This window comes from Eubalaena glacialis, chromosome 10, assembly GCF_028564815.1.
Source record: "Eubalaena glacialis isolate mEubGla1 chromosome 10, mEubGla1.1.hap2.+ XY, whole genome shotgun sequence".
In the NCBI taxonomy this organism is placed as follows: domain Eukaryota; kingdom Metazoa; phylum Chordata; class Mammalia; order Artiodactyla; family Balaenidae; genus Eubalaena; species Eubalaena glacialis.
The window spans coordinates 121,825,020-121,847,209 of record NC_083725.1 but is presented as its reverse complement, the minus strand read 5'-3'; the positions used below and the strand labels follow the sequence as shown (position 1 = coordinate 121,847,209).

At 62.3% G+C, this 22,190-nt stretch overlaps 1 protein-coding gene across 1 annotated transcript in view; it reads left to right on the top strand.

Annotated features, from left to right (window-relative positions):
- The first annotated feature begins 340 nt into the window (after nt 1–340).
- The window catches only part of MUC5B (mucin 5B, oligomeric mucus/gel-forming), a 94,851-nt gene continuing 73,001 nt past the window's right edge, over nt 341–22,190 (top strand). The window contains exons 1-35 of the mRNA XM_061203814.1: nt 341–382; nt 477–593; nt 1,562–1,682; nt 1,724–1,783; nt 1,959–2,220; nt 2,540–2,654; nt 3,022–3,112; nt 3,891–4,000; nt 5,233–5,331; nt 5,564–5,674; nt 6,077–6,146; nt 6,226–6,363; nt 6,444–6,608; nt 6,998–7,092; nt 8,202–8,328; nt 8,504–8,759; nt 8,829–8,881; nt 9,144–9,244; nt 9,432–9,583; nt 9,731–9,869; nt 9,957–10,070; nt 10,219–10,398; nt 11,995–12,234; nt 12,464–12,620; nt 13,013–13,141; nt 13,390–13,552; nt 14,026–14,069; nt 14,155–14,343; nt 15,002–16,675; nt 16,952–18,294; nt 19,173–19,315; nt 19,385–19,531; nt 19,616–19,699; nt 19,938–20,130; nt 21,673–21,702. Of these exons, the coding sequence (XP_061059797.1) occupies nt 341–382; nt 477–593; nt 1,562–1,682; nt 1,724–1,783; nt 1,959–2,220; nt 2,540–2,654; nt 3,022–3,112; nt 3,891–4,000; nt 5,233–5,331; nt 5,564–5,674; nt 6,077–6,146; nt 6,226–6,363; nt 6,444–6,608; nt 6,998–7,092; nt 8,202–8,328; nt 8,504–8,759; nt 8,829–8,881; nt 9,144–9,244; nt 9,432–9,583; nt 9,731–9,869; nt 9,957–10,070; nt 10,219–10,398; nt 11,995–12,234; nt 12,464–12,620; nt 13,013–13,141; nt 13,390–13,552; nt 14,026–14,069; nt 14,155–14,343; nt 15,002–16,675; nt 16,952–18,294; nt 19,173–19,315; nt 19,385–19,531; nt 19,616–19,699; nt 19,938–20,130; nt 21,673–21,702 (7,254 nt within the window). The remainder of the gene's footprint in view (nt 383–476; nt 594–1,561; nt 1,683–1,723; nt 1,784–1,958; nt 2,221–2,539; nt 2,655–3,021; nt 3,113–3,890; nt 4,001–5,232; nt 5,332–5,563; nt 5,675–6,076; nt 6,147–6,225; nt 6,364–6,443; nt 6,609–6,997; nt 7,093–8,201; nt 8,329–8,503; nt 8,760–8,828; nt 8,882–9,143; nt 9,245–9,431; nt 9,584–9,730; nt 9,870–9,956; nt 10,071–10,218; nt 10,399–11,994; nt 12,235–12,463; nt 12,621–13,012; nt 13,142–13,389; nt 13,553–14,025; nt 14,070–14,154; nt 14,344–15,001; nt 16,676–16,951; nt 18,295–19,172; nt 19,316–19,384; nt 19,532–19,615; nt 19,700–19,937; nt 20,131–21,672; nt 21,703–22,190) is intronic.

Genomic DNA, 22,190 nt, shown 5'->3' with positions numbered 1-22,190 from the left:
ACAGTGAACGAAGGAATGGCCCCTGGAGAGACCAGCCGGGGTCACCCCCACATGCTCATGGGGCCGGGGACACCGCCACATGCTCATGGGGCCACCTGAGGGGGAGGTCAAGGGAGTGGCGGCCCAACCGTGGGCCCGGGTGACCTCAGAGGCTCGGCAGCCGGGAAGAGGTCCTCCCGGACAGTGCCCCCGTCCGCACAGAGAACCCCACCATCCGGACCTTCCGTCCCTCCCTCCGTGCATCCTCTGAGAGGATGTGCGGGTCCTTCGGCCGGCTCAGGCCCAGCGCCCTCTCCTCTTCCCAAAGGCCAGGCCCGGGGCAGCGCTGCAGAGCTCGGATATGAGTACCCGGACCTCCCTCCTGCCCCCCAGCGGCCTGGCGGTGAGTGGACCCCCCACCTGTCAGAGCCCCCGCCCCGCCCCAGCAGTCAAAGAACCCTTGAGGGGCCATGGGCCACTCACCTTGGGCCCTGCAGGCTGCTTGCCATCCCCATCCGGCCTGGCTGAGACAGGGTGACAGGCTCGCTGGGAACTCACAGAATGTCCCTTTCTCCCTGGAGTTAACACCTGATACTCCAGTGGTGGCAGGGCAGGTGAGGGTCAGCCCCCAGCGTGGCCAGACACCCCAGAGCAAGGGGAGGCTCGGGGACAGACCCAGCCACCTCAGTTTGCATGTCCCCAAAAGGGACTCCCAGGGAGGCGCACCTGTGCCTGATGTCAGCACCCAAGGGATTGTCCGTAGCTGCTGATGCATTTGTTTTTTTTTTTAATCGGGGTATAGTTTTACAATGTTGTGTTAGTTTCTACCGTACAGCAAAGCGAAGTAGAGTTCCCTGTGCTATCCAGCAGGTTCTCAGTTGTTACCTATTTTATACATAGTAGTGTATATATGTTAATCCCAATCTCCCAATTCATCCCACCCCCCTTTCCCCGCTTGGTGTCCATACGTTTGTTCTCTACGTCTGTGTCTCTATTTCTGCCTTGCAAACCGGTTCATCTATACCATTTTTCTAGATTCCACAAATATGCGTTAATATACGATATTTGTTTTTCTCTTTCTGACTTACTTCGCTCTGCATGACAGTCTCCAGGTATTTTTTTTTTTTTTTTTTTTTAGGGGTACTTTTTTTTTTTTTTTAAGGAACTCCTTTATTTATTTACTTATTTATTTATTTATTCATGGCTGTGTGGGGTCTTCGTTTCTGTGCGAGGGCTTTCTCTAGTTGCAGCAAGCGGGGGCCACTCTTCATCGCGGTGCGCGGGCCTCTCACTATCGCGGCCTTTCTTGTTGCGGAGCACAGGCTCCAGACGCGCAGGCTCAGTAGTTGTGGCTCACGGGCCTAGTTGCTCTGCGGCATGTGGGATCTTCCCAGACCAGGGCTCGAACCCGTGTCCCCTGCATTGGCAGGCAGATTCTCAACCACTGCGCCACCAGGGAAGCCCGTCTCCAGGTATTGATTCAGGCATTTTTCAGATCCCGGGAGCAAGGAAGCCCCAGTGCAAACAGCATTCTGGGCCACGTGGTGTGAGAGCTGGGGCCCCTGGGGTGCTCTGCTCTCAGCCCACAGTGGTGCCCGCTGGCCTTGGTGTTCACACCGGCCGGGAGGCCATATACACGGCAGAAGCCGGAGCCAGATCTGGAGTCCGCCAGATCCGAGCAGTCGCGGAGCCACCAAAGGGCGGTGGGGGTGAGGGCTGTGCGTCACCCGCCCTGTTTCCACAGGCAACTCCCTCCACGGGGTGACCATCCACCCGCCTCTGAGGAGCACCCCCCTGGTGCGAGGTGAGACCCCGAGAGGCCAGGCCGGGGGCTGTGTTGGCCGAGCTCTGCCTTGTCAGACCTGGTGGGGGGGCAGGGGGACCGCGGCTTCCCAGGTGGATAAGGGCCCAGGTTTTGGGAGGTCCAGGTGTCCCAGACTCGGCGCCCTCGGAAAGGCCCTGCTCTGTTCGGCCCACAGCCCTGAACGCGGCGCACGGAGGGCGGGTGTGCAGCACGTGGGGCAACTTCCACTACAAGACCTTCGATGGCGACGTCTTCCGCTTCCCCGGGCTGTGCAACTACGTCTTCTCCGCGCACTGCGGTGCCGCCTACGAGGACTTCAACCTTCAGCTCCGCCGCGGCCCAGGCCCCAACGCCACCGCGCCCAGCAGGGTCACCATGAAGCTTGACGGCATGGTCGTCGAGCTGACAAAGGGCTCCGTGCTGGTCAACGGCCGCCCGTGAGTCTGGGCCCCGCACGGCGAGGATGCTTCTGGGCCGTCGGGGGAGGGAAGTGCAGTTGTCCCAAGAGTGGGGCCGGGTGCGGTGCCCCCCAGGCCCCCATGCTCGGCCCCCTGCCCCGCCCAGGGGCTCAGGCTCTCACTCTGCCCCCGGAAGTGGCCCCTTCCTCGCTCTTCTGATGCCAGAGCTCCAGGCTCTTGTGGGCGTGTTGACCTTGTCACACGTGTGACTGAAGGGACCCTCCCTGCCTGAGGTCCAGACCTATGTTGCCCGCCCCCTGGTGCCCTATGGCGCCTCAGCTGGGCCCTCTCTCCGCAGAATTCAGCTGCCCTTCAGCCACTCCGGAGTCCTCATTGAGCAGAGCAGCAGCTACGTGAAGGTGGCGGCCAAGCTGGGCCTGGTCTTCATGTGGAACCAGGATGACAGCCTTCTGGTGAGGTGGGGGGCCGGGGTCGGGGGACCAGGCACATGCCTCCAGCCTGGCAGCCCCCCCAGGGAGGGAACAAGGTGCTCTGGGAGAAGGAGGGTGGGAAATCCAGACACCCCCGGCCCCACGGCAGTGAGGATGGGGGCCCAGATGCTAACGGGGCCCCAGGGTCCACACCCCTGATGGAGACCCTGCGTGTGGGGGTCGTTTCCTCCAGGACAGACCCCCTGCTCCGGGTCCCAACTGCGTGGAGCAAGTGGGGAGGGTCCTCTGTGAGGAGGCCCAGCTGCTCCAGCCTTGGGAACCTCGTCTGTCCTTCTGGTCCGGGGGTGTCCCTGGCACGGCTGGAGCCTGAGGCGTCCTCTCATTGCAGCTGGAGCTGGACGCCAAGTACGCCAACCAGACCTGCGGGCTCTGCGGAGACTTCAATGGCGTCCCCATCTTCAACGAGTTCTTCTCCCACAGTAAGCCGCGGGGCGTGAGCCCCCCTCCCTGCTGCCTGCTCCATCTCTGTGCTCCCTGGAAGCCTGCCTTCCAGGGTCCCAAGTCAGAGGTCTCAGTCTCAACACATGTGCACGCACCCACACGTGCACGCAGACCCACACACTCGAGGTCCAGCATGCACACGCACCCACACCACACACATGTGCACAGACTCTGGCACGCCCCGGCACGCACAGACGCACGGCGTGCGCTCACATGCACTCACCCCCACCCCATCCCACCCAGCACACGCGCTCAGCGGGGCAGCCCCCGCTGAGGCCTCCTGTTCTCAGTGCCCGTCACACACCCTCTTCTGAAACCGAGGACCGGCCTCCATCCAGACCCTGTCTCTGCTTCTTGGTCCTTGAGACTTTGCCAAGCAGTGGCCTTTTATGTGACCCACACCCGCTGCAGCCCCGATCCCAGGGTCCCCACTGTCAGGCCCATGAAGCCCCACGCAGAGCCCATCCGTAAGGGACTCCCTCAGGGGAAGCCTGCCCGAGTGCCCAGCAGTGGCCGGCAGGGGCCCAGGGTCACTCTCCAGCCCTGGGCCAGCGGAGCATCAGTTAACGGACCTCAACCCGCTGCCCTGCAGCCCCGAATGCCCGGGAGTTCCTCATTTCATCTCCAGACTCCCCGAAAGTCCTGTGTAGCCGCCACTTAAACTGGCAGTGTTGAAGGGGAAGGCAGGCGTAGCCCGGTCGCCCCGAGCAAGGGGTGCTGGGAGCCTGCGAGGAGCCCGGTGTTCGCTTCTGGCAGACGTCAAGCTGACCTCCACCGAGTTTGGGAATCTGCAGAAGATGGACGGCCCCACGGAGCAGTGTCAGGACCCTGCCCCTGAGCCCCCCACGAACTGCTTGACCGGTTTTGTAAGTCCCAGAGTGAACGGGGGTGGCGTCCTGCTCCCACGGCCCCGGGGACAAGTCGAGGAGGGGGCCGTGAGCCAGGGGATGTTCCAGAGCCTGGACCGAGCGCCCCGGCTTTGCCCCAGGGCGTCTGCGAGGAGATGCTGAGCAGCGAGCTCTTCTCGGGCTGTGCCGCCCTGGTGGACACCAGCAGCCACCTGGAGGCCTGCCGGCAAGATCTCTGCCACTGTGACCAGGCCGACCCCACCAGCTGCCTCTGCCACACCCTTGCCGAGTACTCACGCCAGTGTTCGCACGCCGGGGGGCTGCCCCTGGACTGGCGGCGCCCCCAGCTCTGCCGTGAGTGCCCTGCGTGGCCCCGGCCCCGCCATGCGGTCCCTTCTCGGGCCGGAGGCAGGGGCAGGGCGTGACGTGGGCCCCATCCCCCTCCCTGCAGCCCAGACGTGCCCCCTCAACATGCAGTACCGCGAGTGTGGGTCGCCCTGCACGGACACCTGCTCCAACCCCGAGCACTCACGGCTCTGTGAGGACCACTGCGTCGCTGGCTGCTTCTGCCCCGAGGGTGAGATGGAGCCCCACCCCCTCTGGCCCCCCGGAATCACACAGATGCATTGTGGGTGCTCAGGAAGGAAGGCCCCTCTGACGTGGCCCGAGGCGTCCCTGGGCCCCTGGGTCTGAGGAACCCTCTAGGGCAGGGCCACTGTGGGCAGAGGGCCTGTCCCCTCCACACACTCACGTGGTAGACACAGTCCGGCACCTGCCACGTGGCCTGCCTGCCTCTGCAGGGACGGTGCTGGATGACATCGGCCACGCTGGCTGCATCCCGGTGCCCCAGTGCTCCTGTGTGTACAACGGGGCCACCTACACTCCAGGGACCGGCTACTCCACAGACTGCACCAACTGGTAGGACCCTGGGCCCCTGCCCTCCCCTCCCCCTGGAGATGCCCAGGGACGGCCCCTGCCGTCTGGTCCCCCTGGATGCGCCCGGGCCGGCCCCTCTGGGGGCTGTGGCCCCGGGGCTGCTCGTCCCCTCCCACGCAGGTCCCCGGGCAGAGGCCAGTGGCTCTCTGGGCAGGCGCTGATGGGCTCCAGTCTATGTGGTGATGCAGGCAGGCCTGGGCAAGTCTACCTGCCATCTTGGGGGGGCGGGCTGCTCCCGGGGGCCGGCACCCACGTGGTCGCTCCCTGCTCTCAGCACCTGCTCTGGAGGCTGGTGGAGATGCCAGGAGGTGCAGTGCCCGGGCACCTGCTCGGTGCTGGGCGGTGCCCACTTCTCCACGTTTGACGAGAGGCAGTACACGGTACACGGGGACTGCAGCTACGTGCTGGCCAAGGTGCGTGGGCCCAGGGTCCTCCCCGGACAGAGCGGCTTTCAGGCCGTGGGTCCACGTGTCCTTGCCCAGCCTGGGCTGCATGTAGGTGCTGCATTTGGGGCCACCGCGGGATCCCAAATGCCGAGTCCTCCAGGAAACCACCCCAGCTCTGGGCGGGCGGACAGGTGGTGGGGAGGGGAGGATGAGGCGGGCTGGGGGCCGCTGAGCTTTGGGTGAGGACCTGTGTTTCCAGCCCTGTGACAGCAGCACCTTCACCGTGCTGGCCGAGCTGCGCAGGTGTGGGCTGACCGACAGCGAGACCTGCCTGAAGAGCCTGACGCTGATCCTGGGCGGGGGGCACATGGTGAGTGCAGACCCTGGGGTTGGGGGTGTCCTTCACGGCAAGTGACCTCTGCCCGAGCCCTTGATCCCACATGGGCAGCAGGTGGCCCAGGCACGGCCCGAGGACCCTCCCACTGACTCCCTGCTTCCACCTCTTGTGGCTCTTTTGAGTGACCGTCCCCAAAGGGAACAGCTCAGGGACTGGCATGGGGCCTCCACACCTCCCCCATGAGGCCAGGAAGCTGCTCTGCTGAAGTTGACTTTTTTACTTTAGTAAATCTCTTTGGTTTTCATGTCGCCAAAAAAAGGTCCGGTCCTCGCGGAAAGCTTAGCAGAGCAGGCTGAGCCTGGGGGATGGGGGGCCAGGTCATCAGCCCTCCTCTGCCCTGGGGAGGCCATCGTGAGTCCTGTTGTGCTTCTTCAGGTCTTCGTGGTAAAGGCCAGCGGGGAGGTGTTTGTGAACCAGATCTACACCCAGCTGCCCCTCTCGGCAGGTGAGGGCGCCTGCCCTGCCCCACCCCCTGACAGCCCCGCCCCTTGCGCCCACTGAGACCTGGTCCCCTATGTCTGCAGCCAACGTCACGCTCTTCAGACCCTCCACCTTCTTCATCATCGCCCAGACCCAGCTGGGCCTGCAGCTGGACATCCAGCTGGTGCCCGTCATGCAGGTGTTCGTGAGGCTGGCGCCCCAGCTCCGGGGGCAGACCTGCGGTAAGAGGGTCACCACCCAGCACCCGAGCCCACCCTCCACAGCCCAGCACACAGGGGCCTCACGCCACCCCCGCCCCCAGGCCTGTGCGGGAACTTCAACCAGAACCAGGCCGACGACTTCCGGACCATCAGCGGCGTGGTGGAGGGCACGGCCGCCGCCTTCGCCAACACCTGGAAGACCCAGGCCGCCTGCCCCAATGTCAAGAACGGCTTCGAGGACCCCTGCTCCCTCAGCGTGGAGAATGGTATGTGTGTCCAGCAGCCTCGCGGGCCAACCTGGTGCTGGGGCCCCTGGGCCAGAGGTCTGAGCATGGGCTCCTTGGGGGCCCGGCCTGAAGGGGGAGTCAGGTGGTAGGTAAACAGGCAGAGTCAACGTGCGTTGTTCTGGCTGGGTGAGCCCCGGGAGGAGGGGATCAGGGTGCTGGGGGGAGTGGAGGCCCACCCTCCTTGCCTCCTCTCCTGGCGGGACCAGGCTGGGGGGCACTCGGGAAGTAGCCTAGGTCTGCTCACCCCTGGAACTCCTTTATACGGAGCATCAGGAATTCCGGCTAAAAGGAAAGCTGCTCACCTCCACGTAGCTGCCGCCTGACACGACTGTGCAGCCTCGCTGACCGCCCCCCTCCTCTGTCCACAGAGAAGTACGCTCAGCACTGGTGCTCGCGGCTGACAGACCCCCACGGCCCCTTCACCCGGTGTCACGCTGCTGTGAACCCCAGCGCCTACTACTCGGTAACGCCACCCACCTGCCTCTACCCTTGGACCACTCGGCCACCCTCAGGGTCCCCAGGGCCGTGGCAGCAGCATCTGGGCCCAGCCGGTCTCTCAACCTCCAGTTTCTCCCACCCCCATTCACTCATTCGTCCACTCACTCATTCGTCCACTCACTCATTCGTCCACTCATTCATTCATCCACTCACTCATTCGTCCACTCACTCATTCATTCATCCACTCATTCATTCATCCACTCACTCATTCATTCACTCATTCATCCACTCACTCATTCGTCCACTCACTCATTCATTCATCCACTCACTCACTCATTCATCCACTCACTCATTCGTCCACTCACTCATTCATTCATCCACTCACTCATTCATTCACTCACTCACTCATTCACTCATTCATCCACTCACTCATTCACTCACTCATTCATCCACTCACTCATTCATTCACTCATTCATCCACTCACTCATTCACTCATTCATCCACTCACTCATTCACTCACTCATTCATCCACTCACTCATTCATTCACTCATTCATCCACTCACTCATTCACTCATTCATCCACGCACTCATTCATTCACTCACTCATTCATTCACTCACTCATTCGCTCACTCACTCATTCATTCACTCGTTTATTCATTCACTCATTCATCCACTCACTCATTCATCCACTCACTCATTCGTCCACTCACTCATTCATTCACTCGTTTATTCATTCACTCATTCATCCACTCTCATTCATCCATCACTCACTCACTCGCTCACCCACCTACTGCGGTTCTGAGCCCGCCCTGTCCTCCTGCTCCACGCTAGGCACAGGGGCTACACCCAGGGAGTGAGTAGCCCGCTGGCCCCGGGGTGCAGATGAGAAACTGGTGTCTAAGGCTGACTACACAGGGCTGGACTGCTGGGTCACAGAGATGAGGGGCTGTGGTCCTTCCAGCACCCCCGCCCCCCAGCCCAGGGGTGTGACTGCAAGATGCTCTGTGCACGTTAGTGGGACCCCCCGTGAGGCTCGGGGAGGGGTCCTGGGGAGGCAGGGGCTCTGGCAGCAGCGGGGGGGAAGCTCACCGTGTGTGGCCTGGTGTCCCTGACGTCCCGATGCCCCCCCAGAACTGCATGTTTGACACGTGCAGCTGTGAGAAGAGTGAGGACTGCATGTGCGCGGCCCTGTCCTCCTACGTGCGGGCCTGCGCCGCCCGGGGCGTGCTGCTCGGCGGCTGGCGGGACGGCGTGTGCAGTGAGTGTCCCAGGGTGGATGGCCCATGGCCCCCGTCCCCCAACCAGGCTCAGAGGCCAAGGAGCGCCCAGGCCAGTATCCCGGGACCCCATCAAGGACGAAGGGCCTGGCGGGAACAGGGAAGCCAGGGGGGCCGGCCCTGTCCTGAGTGCTGCCCCCTCCTGGCATCCTGCAGCAAAGCCCATGACCACCTGCCCCAAGTCGCTGACCTACCTCTACAACATCAGCACCTGCCAGCCCACCTGCCGGGCCCGGAGTGACACGGACGTTACCTGCAGCGTCAGCTTCGTTCCCGTGGATGGCTGCACCTGCCCTGACGGCACCTTCCTGGATGATATGGGCAAGTGTGTGCCGGCCACCAGCTGCCCCTGCTACCATGGGGGCTCCGTGGTCCCCGATGGGGAGTCGACGCACGAGCAGGGGGTCATCTGGTAAGAGCCCCTGCTGAGGGGGTGGGGTGGGCGAGGCTGGGGGGCTCTCTGACCACTCTCTCCTTGCAGCACCTGCACCCAGGGCACACTGACCTGCATCGGAGGTCACGCCCCAGCTCCAGGTGAGCCCGGAGTGGGGGAGGGGGAGGGAGGGGGCCCTCGGTTGTCTCTGCATAAAGTTACCTAAGTACGGGGTTAAATGCCCACAAGTCAGCGAGGCTGGTGGGTGTCAATCAGCGTCTCTGGGCTCAGCAGTGTGGGCACCCTGCCCACGCACTCACACGCTCACCCCGGGGCGGCCAAACTCTGCCGTCGGGAAACACGTCCCTCAAGCCAGCCTGGCAGGTGGCGTCAGGGTCCCCTGAATGGCCCCTCCCTCCCCAGTCTGTACCCCACCCATGGTCTACTTCGACTGCCGCAATACCACGCCTGGGGCCGCTGGGGCCGGCTGTCAGAAGAGCTGCCACACCCTGGACATGGACTGTGTGAGTGTCCCCAGCGACCCCCCTCCAACAATCCCACACCTGCTCGGCCCTCATGGGCACCTGTGGAGAAGCCCACTCGCTGGCCCCGGGGGACCCCTGCCCGCAGGCTGCTGGTCCTCTATCCCTGTGGCCCCGCTGCAGGCCCTGGGGGTCCACTAAGCTGTGTCTGCTCCGCCCCCCTCCACAGTACAGCTCCCAGTGTGTGCCTGGCTGTGTGTGTCCCCACGGGCTGGTGGCCAATGGCGATGGCGGCTGCATCCCTGTGTCCGACTGCCCTTGTGTGCACAACGAGGCCAGCTACCAGCCGGGCCAGATCATCCGGGTGGGCTGCAACACCTGGTACGGGGAGGGGCTTGGACCCCATCTGGGGGAGGGTTCCCTGCAGCGGGAGGTACAGCCCAGCTGGCAAGTCCTGCCGCCACCCAGGCAGGCAGCTGGCCCTCTAGGAGGGAGGCTTGGGCCTGATGCCTGCCGCCCCTGCCCCAGCACCTGTAAGAGCAGGATGTGGCAGTGCACAGACCAGCCCTGCCCGGCCACCTGTGCGGTGTACGGCGACGGCCACTACCTCACCTTCGACGGGCAGCGCTACAGCTTCAGCGGAGACTGCGAGTACACGCTGCTTCAGGTATGTGGCTGCCGAGCTCTCCCGCCGCCCCGCAGGCCGGCTGTGCTGCCCCGGGGCGCACGCTCAGTCCCATCCCGGCCTCCCCAGGACCACTGCAGGGGGAACGGCAGCGCCCAGGATGGCTTCCGCGTCATCACCGAGAACGTCCCCTGTGGCACCACCGGGACCACCTGCTCCAAGGCCATCAAGATCTTCCTGGGGGTGAGCAGTGGGCAGGGGGCTTGGCGGGGAGCCCCCAGGAAGGCCGCGCTCCCAAGGCCGAGCCGGGACAGGGGCCACAGGGCCATGGACCCGTTCGACAGGTAGCCGGGGTCCTCACCCAGACACTCACTGGCCCTGCCCCACGCAGAGCTACGAGCTGACGCTGAGTGACGGGAACGTGGAGGTGATCGAGAAGGAACAGGGGCAGCTGCCACCCTTCTCCATCCGCCAGATGGGCATCTACCTGGCGGTAGACACGGATGTCAGCCTGGTGTTGCTGTGGGACAGGGGGACCACCATCTTCCTCAGACTCAGCCCCGAGTTCAAGGTGAGGCCCGCGCTGGAAGCACGCCGCCTTCACCCCAGCCCGGGCCGGCCAGAGACGGGCGTGCGGGTGGGGGGACAGAGACAGAGAGAGATGGAGAGACACAGAGACAGCGTGAGTTCAAGATGAGGCCCGCGCTGGAAGCACGCCGCCTTCACCCCAGCCCGGGCCGGCCAGAGACGGGCGTGCGGGTGGGGGGACAGAGACAGAGAGAGATGGAGAGACACAGAGACAGCGTGAGTTCAAGGTGAGGCCCGCGCTGGAAGCACGCCGCCTTCACCCCAGCCCGGGCCGGCCAGAGACGGGCGTGCGGGTGGGGGGACAGAGACAGAGAGAGATGGAGAGACACAGAGACAGCGTGAGTTCAAGGTGAGGCCTGCGCTGGAAGCACGCCGCCTTCACCGCAGCCCGGGCCGGCCAGAGACGGGCGTGCGGGTGGGGGGACAGAGACAGAGAGAGATGGAGAGACACAGAGACGGCGTGAGTTCAAGGTGAGGCCCGCGCTGGAAGCACGCCGCCTTCACCCCAGCCCGGGCCGGCCAGAGACGGGCGTGCGGGTGGGGAGACAGAGACAGAGAGAGATTGAGAGACACAGAGACAGTGTGAGTTCAAGGTGAGGCCCGCGCTGGAAGCACGCCGCCTTCACCCCAGCCCAGGCCGGCCAGAGACGGGCGTGCGGGTGGGGGGACAGAGAGACAGAGAGAGATGGAGAGACACAGAGACAGCGTGAGTTCAAGGTGAGGCCCTGCGCTGGAAGCACGCCGCCTTCACCCCAGCCCAGGCCGGCCAGAGACGGGCGTGCGGGTGGGGGGACAGAGACAGAGAGAGATGGAGAGACACAGAGACAGCGTGAGTTCAAGGTGAGGCCCTGCGCTGGAAGCACGCCGCCTTCACCCCAGCCCAGGCCGGCCAGAGACGGGTGTGCGGGTGGGGGGACAGAGAGACCACAGAGACAGCGTGAGAGACACAGAGAGACACAGAGAGAGATAGAAAAACAGAGAGACACAGAGAGGCAGAGAGATAGAGAGGAGGTGACCGTAGGAGACCCACGGCCGTGTCCGGGTCCTGCAGCTGCTGGAAGAAATGATCCCTAACTGGTGGCCCTTGTCTCACAGTCTGGACACTAAGTCCAACCAGATGCCCCAGGGCCACGTTCCCTCCAGAGGCTCAAGGGGAGGATCCTTCCCGCCTCCTCCAGCTTCCGTGGCCCCAGGCGCCCTATCATCCCAACCTCTGCCTACAACGTCCCTTTACTGTCTTCACTCTGTGTGTGTCCCTCGTCCTGTAAGGACACCGGCCACTGGATCAGCCACCCACCCCCCAGTCCAGGATGCCCTCATCCTAACTTGATCGCATCCGCAGAGACCCTACTTCCACTTTGGGCCACACTCGTGGGTCCTGGGTCAGGACCTGAGCCTGCCTTTGGGGGACACTCCATAGCCACTAGGCTGCTTCTCCTGTGCCCTCCCCTCCTGGAGACTTCAGAGCCCAGTGGGGCTCTTCCTGAGGGCGCCGGTGTGGGGGGGAGCGAGTGAGGTCGCAGGGCCCCTCCTGCACTTGCCCTGAGCCTGTGCCGTCTCTGCGTCTGTCCATCCGCAGGGGAGGGTCTGCGGGCTGTGCGGGAACTTTGACGACAATGCCCTCAACGACTTCACCACGCGGAGCCAGTCCGTGGTGGGCGACGCGCTGGAGTTCGGCAACAGCTGGAAATTCTCCCCGTCCTGCCCGGACGCCCAGGCCCCCAAGGACCCCTGCACCGCCAACCCGTACCGCAAGTCCTGGGCCCAGAAGCAGTGCAGCATCATCAACAGCGCCACCTTCAGCGCCTGCCACGCCCACGTACGTGGGGTGTCCCTCCAGGCACCTGGGGGAGAAGGGACAGAAATGGGAGCAGTGGCTCTTTGCCACCCTCTAGGGCCAGCTGTGGCCATGAGGACCCATCTGGCCGGCCTTGTGGGACAACGAGCGCCAGGGGAAACCGGCCCAGGCCGACACCAAGCTGCATTGATTCCCCGGAGCCCACAGGGACGGCGGGTCCTCCGGCGTCTGAAGCCTCTCTCTCCCGTAGGTGGAGTCGGCCAGGTACTACGAGGCCTGCGTGAGCGACGCATGTGCCTGCGACTCGGGGGGTGACTGCGAGTGTTTCTGCACGGCCGTGGCCGCCTACGCCCAGGCCTGCCACGAAGCGGGCGTGTGCGTGTCCTGGCGGACCCCGGACATCTGCCGTGAGTGCCCACGGATGTGTCCGTCAGGGTGGGGCGGAGACACAGGGAGTGACAAGAGTGGTATTGAATGTGCGAGGGGAGGAAGGGCTTGAAGGGAATCAGCTAGAGCACCCCCTCCATGGAGCCTGGCGGCAGTGGGTGGGCGTCCCCGACAAGCCAGCCCGCCACCCTCCCCACTGCCCCCTCTTGTCCCTGGGCATCCTAGGCCCATGTCCTCTGAGGCCGCGTCTGGGAGGCACAGAGGAGGGATGTGTCTTCAGAACAGCTCACAGGACTTGGTCAAGGATCGGGGTATGGGGGAGCCCCCCGGGGCTGTCCTTGCAAGGGCGGCACTCCACCCGGGGCCCCCTGGGCCGAGCGCCCGGCCCTGAGCCCGCCCCCGTTGTCCGCAGCCCTCTTCTGCGACTACTACAACCCCCAGGGCCAGTGCGAGTGGCACTACCAGCCCTGCGGGGCCCCCTTCCTGAGGACCTGCCGGAACCCCCGCGGCCAGTACCTGCACGACGTCCGCGGCCTGGAAGGTGCGCTGCTGCCCTGCTGGTCTGGGCGGGGCCGTGCTGGGGAGCTGGTGGTTGGGGCTGAGGTTTGTCCTGGGGATCCTGGGACCCTTGGCCAGGCTGGGCTCCTCCTGACCCCTCGTGGTGCCTTTGCGGCCATAGCCTCAAGCTCCCCACGGCCTGATGGGGTCCAGGGCTGGGGACTGAGTCGAGGCGGGGGTGAGGCAGTGGGCAGTTGGTGTGGCTGGGACTCAGGCCTCTCTGATCCACAGGCTGCTACCCCAAGTGCCCATCAGAGGCCCCCATCTTCGATGAGGACCAGATGCGATGTGTAGCTTCATGCCCAACCCCGACCCCACCAACGCCCTGCCGTGTCCAGGGCAAGTCCTACCGGCCGGGCTCCGTGGTGCCCTTGGAAAAGAACTGCCACTACTGGTGAGACGCTTGGCGGGAGCCGAGAAGACCCTGGAGCACGTGGGGGATTCGCCCAGCCCTCCGCCACTGGGGAAAGGCCCCACCCGGCCACCCCCCAGCAGAGCCTCCCTCCTTCAGGGCCAGAGGGTCCCCCAGCCTGGGTTTCCTGTGGGGTCCAACAGGGAGCTTCCTTTATGCAGGATGAGGGTGGGGGGTCTGGGGGTGAAGGAAGAGGCCAGAGGGGAAGCTGAGCCGTGACACGGCCCAAGGACCTCTGGGAAGACACCCTGGAGAGGGAATGGCCTTCAGAAGGTCCAGGGGGCTCAGTGGCTATGCTCGAACTGCCTTCTCTGGTCATTGATAGGAAGGGCTCCCTGAGAGGGTGTGACTTCTGGGGCTGAGGCATGGCCCCCAGGGACCCCAGTGGGGCTTCCCCTGCCTGCCTGCCCCTGGGTGAGTCTCCACCCCCAGACTCATCTCCCTTCTGTCGCCAGCGTTTGCACCGAGAGCGGCGTGCATTGCACCTACGACTCTGAGGGTGAGTGGTGGGCGGCCCTCCTTGCGCCCGGGGTCTCGGGTCCCCGCCTGCGCCCCGGCCCCCTAACCGCCTGTCCTCCCCACAGCCTGTGTCTGCACCTACGACGGGAGGCGCTTCCGTCCCGGGAAAGTCATCTACCACACGACGGACGGCACGGGGGGCTGCATCTCCGCCCGCTGTGGGGCTAACGGCACCATCGAGAGGAGGGTCGAAGCCTGCAGCCCTACCCCCCGCACCCCCCAAACCACCTTCACCTTCTCTACAACCCTGTTCGGTAAGGCAGACACGCGGGGTGCCGACCAGGCGGGGCCGTCCCCCCACCCCTGGCCCCAAGAGGCAGGAAGGAGCCAGGACGGGACAGAGGGCTTGTCCCTGTGCCCGTCAGCCCGCAGCCAGGAAGGGCCAGCCACCTTGAGGTTGGCAGGTCCCATGTCCCCAGTCATGCTCTCAGGGCTGAGGCGCCCAGCACGGGGCAGGGGCTGTGAGCAAAGGTATCCCAGGCTGGTTCCTGGGAAGAGGACCACGGGAAGCCCAGCTGGGGAGTCCCTGCCTGGATCCACTGCTCTCCGATCGCCTTGCGTTGCCCCAGGGCCAGGCACCTCCGCATCCTTACCTCTTCTAAGGGCACCTAAGGGCCTTATTAGAGCTTCCCCCAAGGGTGAAGAGCCCCTGTAACTCTGGCTTTAGATTCCGGGGAGCAGGCTTCCCTTACACAAGCTTAATTCACCCCTTGACTCAGCTGCGGTGAGCTTTACCCCTGCCCGGTTTGGGCATATCCCAGACGCTTGGCAGCTGCCCTCTCTCCCAAGTTCCCGTCATGGGTGGAGACAGACAGGCAGCTGACACTGACAGAGGGGGCGGGGGGGGGGGTGTCCTCAAGGAGCGTGGGGAGCCCTGGCTCCTGACGCTTGCCCTTTCTCTCCTGCCCTCAGTCATGAGCTCCACGCTTCCACCCAGCACACACCCCAGCCCTTCCGAAAGCACAGCACACACTCCGAACACGGCCCCGGCCACCACCCCGGGCACATCCCCTGGACCAACTCCTCCCACAGCCCCCTCCCCGCCCTCGTCCCGGCCGCACTGTGGGGAGGACTGCCAGTGGTCGCCGTGGCTGGATGTCAGCCGTCCAGGATGGGGCATAGACAGCGGTGACTTCGACACGCTGGAGAACCTCCGTGCCTATGGGTACCGGGTTTGCCGAGCGCCGAGGGCGGTGGAGTGCCGAGCCGAGGGTGCCCCCGAGGTGCCGCTGGAAGTCCTGGGGCAGCACGTGGAGTGCAGCCCGACGGTGGGGCTGACCTGCTACAACAGGGACCAGGCCTCTGGGCGCTGTGACAACTACCAGATCAGGATCCTGTGCTGCTCCCCCCGGGCCTGCCCCACTAGCAGTACAGAGACCACCCCTCCTGCAACCTTCAGCACAACTGAAACTGGGCCCACGCCAGGAACCAGAAGGGTTACATCTGTGCCGACAGGGAGCACAGGTTCCTCAGCCCCTGTCACCACACCTGGCCCAACCACTGCCTCTACGACTAGCAAAACACCTGGCCCAGGTACCTCTACACCTGCCCCAGGTACCTCAACAACTGGGAAAACAACCCTCTCGACTCCCAGCCCAGCGCCAGTTTCAACAACAGTTACAACCACAACCTCTGTGTCAACCACAACCCCAGGGCCCTCGAAGGGAACGTCATCTGAGCCAACCCAGGTCACCTGTTTACAAGAATCATGCACCTGGACCAAGTGGATTGACGGCAGCTACCCTGGGGCAGAGAGGAACAGTGGAGATTTTGACAGTTTTCAGAATCTGAGATCCAAAGGTTATAAATTCTGTGCAAAGCCCAAGAACGTGGAATGCCGGGCAGAGGTCTTTCCCAACACCCCACTGCAGGCACTGGGGCAGAACCTGATCTGTGACAAAAACGTGGGGCTGATTTGCTGGAACAAAGACCAGCTGCCCCCCATCTGCTACAACTACCAAATCCGGATCCTGTGCTGTGAGGTGGTGGACGTTTGCGGAACAAATATCACACCCCCTACCACACCTGGGCCCACACAGACGACCACAGGCGAAACCAGCACTGCCCGGGCCACTGCAACCTTCTCGTCTTCCACACAACACAGCACTGCCAGCTCGGCACACGTGCCCCCAAGAACGAGGGTCACAACCAGAACAAATGAGCGGACCTCTCTGGGGACCACCTCCTGCCAGCCACAGTGCACATGGACCAAGTGGTTCGATGCGGACTTCCCATCTCCTGGGCCCCACGGAGGAGACTTTGAAACCTACAGCAACATCGTCAGAAGAGGAGAGAAGATCTGCCACCGACCCGAATACATCAGCGCCCTGGAGTGCCGAGCCGAGAACCATCCAGATGTCAGCATCCAGACGCTGGGGCAGGTGGTACAGTGTAGCCCGGAAGTGGGCTTGGTGTGTCGGAACCGGGACCAGAAGGGCAAGTTCAGGATGTGCCTCAACTACGAGGTGCGCGTGCTGTGCTGTGAGCCCCAGGAAGGTTGCACTGTCACACATGTCACAGTTCCCAGCACCTCAAGTGTGAGTGTCACCAGCCAGACAAGGACCACCTCCCATGAGGCCACATCCAGTGCAACCACTGTGCAGACAACCAGACCAACCGCAGTGCCTATAACCAGCACAGCCTCTGTGGAGACAACCAGCCCAACCACAGCTCCTAGAACCAGCACCACCACTGTGGAGACAGCCAGCACAACCTCAGCTCCTACAACCAGCACCACCACTGTGGAGACAACCAGCCCAACCTCAGCTCCTAGAACCAGCACGACCACTGTTGAGACAGCCAGCACAACCTCAGCTCCTACAACCAGCACCACCACTGTGGAGACAACCAGCCCAACCACAGCTCCTAGAACCAGCACCACCACTATTGAGACAGCCAGCACAACCTCATCTCCTACAACCAGCACCACCACTGTGGAGACAACCGGCCCAACCACAGCTTCTACAACCAGCACAACCTCAGCTCCTACAACCAGCACCACCACTGTGGAGACAACCAGCCCAACCACAGCTCCTACAACCAGTACCACCACTGTTGAGACAGCCAGCACAACTTCAGCTCCTACAACCAGCACCACCACTGTGGAGACAACCAGCCCAACCACAGCTCCTACAACCAGCACAACCTCAGCTCCTACAACCAGCACCACCACTGTGGAGACAACTGGCCCAACCACAGCTCCTACAAGAAGTACCACCACTGTGGAGACAACCAGCCCAACCACAGCTCCTAGAACCAGCACCACTACTGTGGAGACAACCAGCCCAACCACAGCTCCTAGAACCAGCACAACTTTTGTCCCTATACTGGAAACAACCCACTCCCAACCCGGGACCACCTCCTGCCAGCCACAGTGCACATGGACCAAGTGGTTCGATGCGGACTTCCCATTTCCTGGGCCCCACGGAGGAGACTTTGAAACCTACAGCAACATCATCAGAAGAGGAGAGAAGATCTGCCACCGACCCGAATACATCAGCGCCCTGGAGTGCCGAGCTGAGAACCATCCAGATGTCAGCATCCAGACGCTGGGGCAGGTGGTACAGTGCAGCCCGGAAGTGGGTTTGGTGTGTCGGAACCGGGACCAGAAGGGCAAGTTCAGGATGTGCCTCAACTACGAGGTGCGTGTGCTGTGCTGTGAGCCCCAGGAAGGCTGCACTGTCACACAAGTCACAGTTCCCAGCACCTCAAGTGTGAGTGTCACCAGCCAGACAAGGACCACCTCCCATGAGGCCACATCCAGTGCAACCACTGTGCAGACAACCAGACCAACCGCAGTGCCTATAACCAGCACAACCTCTGTGGAGACAACCAGCCCAACCACAGCTCCTACAACCAGCACCACCACTGTGGAGACAGCCAGCACAACCTCAGCTCCTACAACCAGCACCACCACTGGGGAGACAACCGGCCCAACCACAGCTCCTAGAACCAGCACCACCACTGTTGAGACAGCCAGCACAACCTCAGCTCCTACAACCAGCACCGCCACTGTGGAGACAACCAGCCCAACCACAGCTCCTACAACTAGTGCCACCACTGTGGAGACAACCAGCCCAACCCCAGTTCCTACAATTAGCACCACCACTGTTGAGACAACCAGCCCAACCACAGCTCCTAGAACCAGCACCACCACTGTGGAGACAGCCAGCACAACCTCAGCTCCTACAACCAGCACCACCACTGTGGAGACAACCAGCCCAACCACAGCTCCTAGAACCAGCACCACCACTGTGGAGACAACCAGCCCAACCACAGCTCCTACAACCAGCACCACCACTGTTGAGACAGCCAGCACAACCTCAGCTCCTACAACCAGCACCACCACTGTGGAGACAACCAGCCCAACCTCAGCTCCTAGAACCAGCACGACCACTGTTGAGACAGCCAGCACAACCTCAGTTCCTACAACCAGCACCACCACTGTGGAGACAACCAGCCCAACCACAGCTCCTAGAACCAGCACCACCACTGTGGAGACAGCCAGCACAACCTCAGCTCCTAGAACCAGCACCACCACTGTGGAGACAACCAGCCCAACCACAGCTCCTAGAATCAGCACCACCACTGTGGAGACAACCAGCCCAACCACAGCTCCTAGAACCAGCACCACTACTGTTGTGACAGCCAGCACAACCTCAGCTCCTACAACCAGCACCACCACTGTGGAGACAACCAGCCCAACCACAGCTCCTAGAACCAGCACCACCACTGTGGAGACAACCAGCCCAACCACAGCTCCTACAACCAGCACCACCACTGTTGAGACAGCCAGCACAACCTCAGCTCCTAGAACCAGCACCACCACTGTGGAGACAACCAGCCCAACCTCAGCTCCTAGAACCAGCACCACCACTGTGGAGACAACCAGCCCAACCACAGCTCCTACAACCAGCACCACCACTGTGGAGACAACCAGCCCAACCACAGCTCCTACAACCAGCACCACCACTGTTGAGACAGCCAGCACAACCTCAGCTCCTACAACCAGCACCACCACTGTGGAGACAACCAGCCCAACCTCAGCTCCTAGAACCAGCACGACCACTGTTGAGACAGCCAGCACAACCTCAGCTCCTACAACCAGCACCACCACTGTGGAGACAACCGGCCCAACCACAGCTCCTACAACCAGCACAACCTCAGCTCCTACAACCAGCACCACCACTGTGGAGACAACTGGCCCAACCACAGCTCCTACAAGAAGTACCACCACTGTGGAGACAACCAGCCCAACCTCCGCTCCTAGAACCAGCACCACCACTGTTGAGACAGCCAGCACAACTTCAGCTCCTACAACCAGCACCACCACTGTGGAGACAACCAGCCCAACCACAGCTTCTACAACCAGCACAACCTCAGCTCCTACAACCAGCACCACCACTGTGGAGACAACCAGCCCAACCACAGCTCCTACAACCAGTACCACCACTGTTGAGACAGCCAGCACAACTTCAGCTCCTACAACCAGCACCACCACTGTGGAGACAACCAGCCCAACCACAGCTCCTACAACCAGCACAACCTCAGCTCCTACAACCAGCACCACCACTGTGGAGACAACTGGCCCAACCACAGCTCCTACAAGAAGTACCACCACTGTGGAGACAACCAGCCCAACCACAGCTCCTAGAACCAGCACCACTACTGTGGAGACAACCAGCCCAACCACAGCTCCTAGAACCAGCACAACTTTTGTCCCTATACTGGAAACAACCCACTCCCAACCCGGGACCACCTCCTGCCAGCCACAGTGCACATGGACCAAGTGGTTCGATGCGGACTTCCCATTTCCTGGGCCCCACGGAGGAGACTTTGAAACCTACAGCAACATCATCAGAAGAGGAGAGAAGATCTGCCACCGACCCGAATACATCAGCGCCCTGGAGTGCCGAGCTGAGAACCATCCAGATGTCAGCATCCAGACGCTGGGGCAGGTGGTACAGTGCAGCCCGGAAGTGGGTTTGGTGTGTCGGAACCGGGACCAGAAGGGCAAGTTCAGGATGTGCCTCAACTACGAGGTGCGTGTGCTGTGCTGTGAGCCCCAGGAAGGCTGCACTGTCACACATGTCACAGTTCCCAGCACCTCAAGTGTGAGTGTCACCAGCCAGACAAGGACCACCTCCCATGAGGACACATCCAGTGCAACCACTGTGCAGACAACCAGACCAACCGCAGTGCCTATAACCAGCACAGCCTCTGTGCAGACAACCAGCCCAACCACAGCTCCTACAACCAGCACCACCACTGTGGAGACAGCCAGCCCAACCACAGCTCCTAGAACCAGCACCACCACTGTGGAGACAACCAGCCCAACCACAGCTCCTAGAACCAGCACCACCACTGTTGTGACAGCCAGCACAACCTCAGCTCCTACAACCAGCACCACCACTGTGGAGACAACCAGCCCAACCACAGCTCCTACAACCAGCACCACCACTGTGGAGACAACCAGCCCAACCACAGCTCCTAGAACCAGCACCACCACTGTGGAGACAACCAGCCCAACCACAGCTCCTAGAACCAGCACCACCACTGTTGTGACAGCCAGCACAACCTCAGCTCCTACAACCAGCACCACCACTGTGGAGACAACCAGCCCAACCACAGCTCCTACAACCAGCACCACCACTGTGGAGACAACCAGCCCAACCACAGCTCCTACAACCAGCACCACCACTGTTGAGACAGCCAGCACAACCTCAGCTCCTACAACCAGCACCACCACTGTGGAGACAACCAGCCCAACCTCAGCTCCTAGAACCAGCACCACCACTGTGGAGACAACCAGCCCAACCACAGCTCCTAGAACCAGCACCACCACTGTTGTGACAGTCAGCACAACCTCAGCTCCTAGAACCAGCACCACCACTGTGGAGACAACCAGCCCAACCACAGCTCCTAGAACCAGCACCACCACTGTGGAGACAACCAGCCCAACCACAGCTCCTACAACCAGCACCACCACTGTTGAGACAGCCAGCACAACCTCAGCTCCTACAACCAGCACCACCACTGTTAAGAGAGCTAGCACAACTTCAGCTCCTACAACCAGCACCACCACTGTGGAGACAACCGGCCCAACCACAGCTCCTACAACCAGCACCACCACTGTTGAGACAGCCAGCACTACCTCAGCTCCTACAACCAGCACCGCCACTGTGGAGACAACCAGCCCAACCACAGCCCCTACAACCAGCACCTCCACTGTGGAGACAACCAGCCCAACCACAGCTCCTACAACTAGTGCCACCACTGTGGAGACAACCAGCCCAACCCCAGTTCCTACAATTAGCACCACCACTGTGGAGACAACCAGCCCAACCTCAGCTCCTAGAACCAGCACCACCACTGTGGAGACAACCAGCCCAACCACAGCTCCTAGAACCAGTACCACCACTGTTGAGACAGCCAGCACAACTTCAGCTCCTACAACCAGCACCACCACTGTGGAGACAACCAGCCCAACCACAGCTCCTAGAACCAGCACCACCACTGTGGAGACAACCAGCCCAACCACAGCTCCTAGAACCAGCACCACCACTGTGGAGACAACCAGCCCAACCACAGCTCCTACAACCAGCACCACCACTGTGGAGACAACCAGCCCAACCACAGCTCCTAGAACCAGCACCACCACTGTGGAGACAACCAGCCCAACCACAGCTCCTAGAACCAGCACCACCACTGTGGAGACAGCCAGCACAACCTCAGCTCCTACAACCAGTACCACCACTGTTGAGACAGCCAGCACAACTTCAGCTCCTACAACCAGCACCACCACTGTGGAGACAACCAGCCCAACCACAGCTCCTAGAACCAGCACCACCACTGTGGAGACAACCAGCCCAACCACAGCTCCTAGAGCCAGCACCACCACTGTGGAGACAGCCAGCACAACCTCAGCTCCTAGAACCAGCACCACCACTGTTGAGACAACCAGCCCAACCACAGCTCCTAGAACCAGCACCACCACTGTTGAGACAACTAGCCCAACCACAGCTCCTAGAACCAGCACCACCACTGTTGAGACAACCAGCCCAACCACAGCTCCTATAACCAGCACCACCACTGTGGAGAC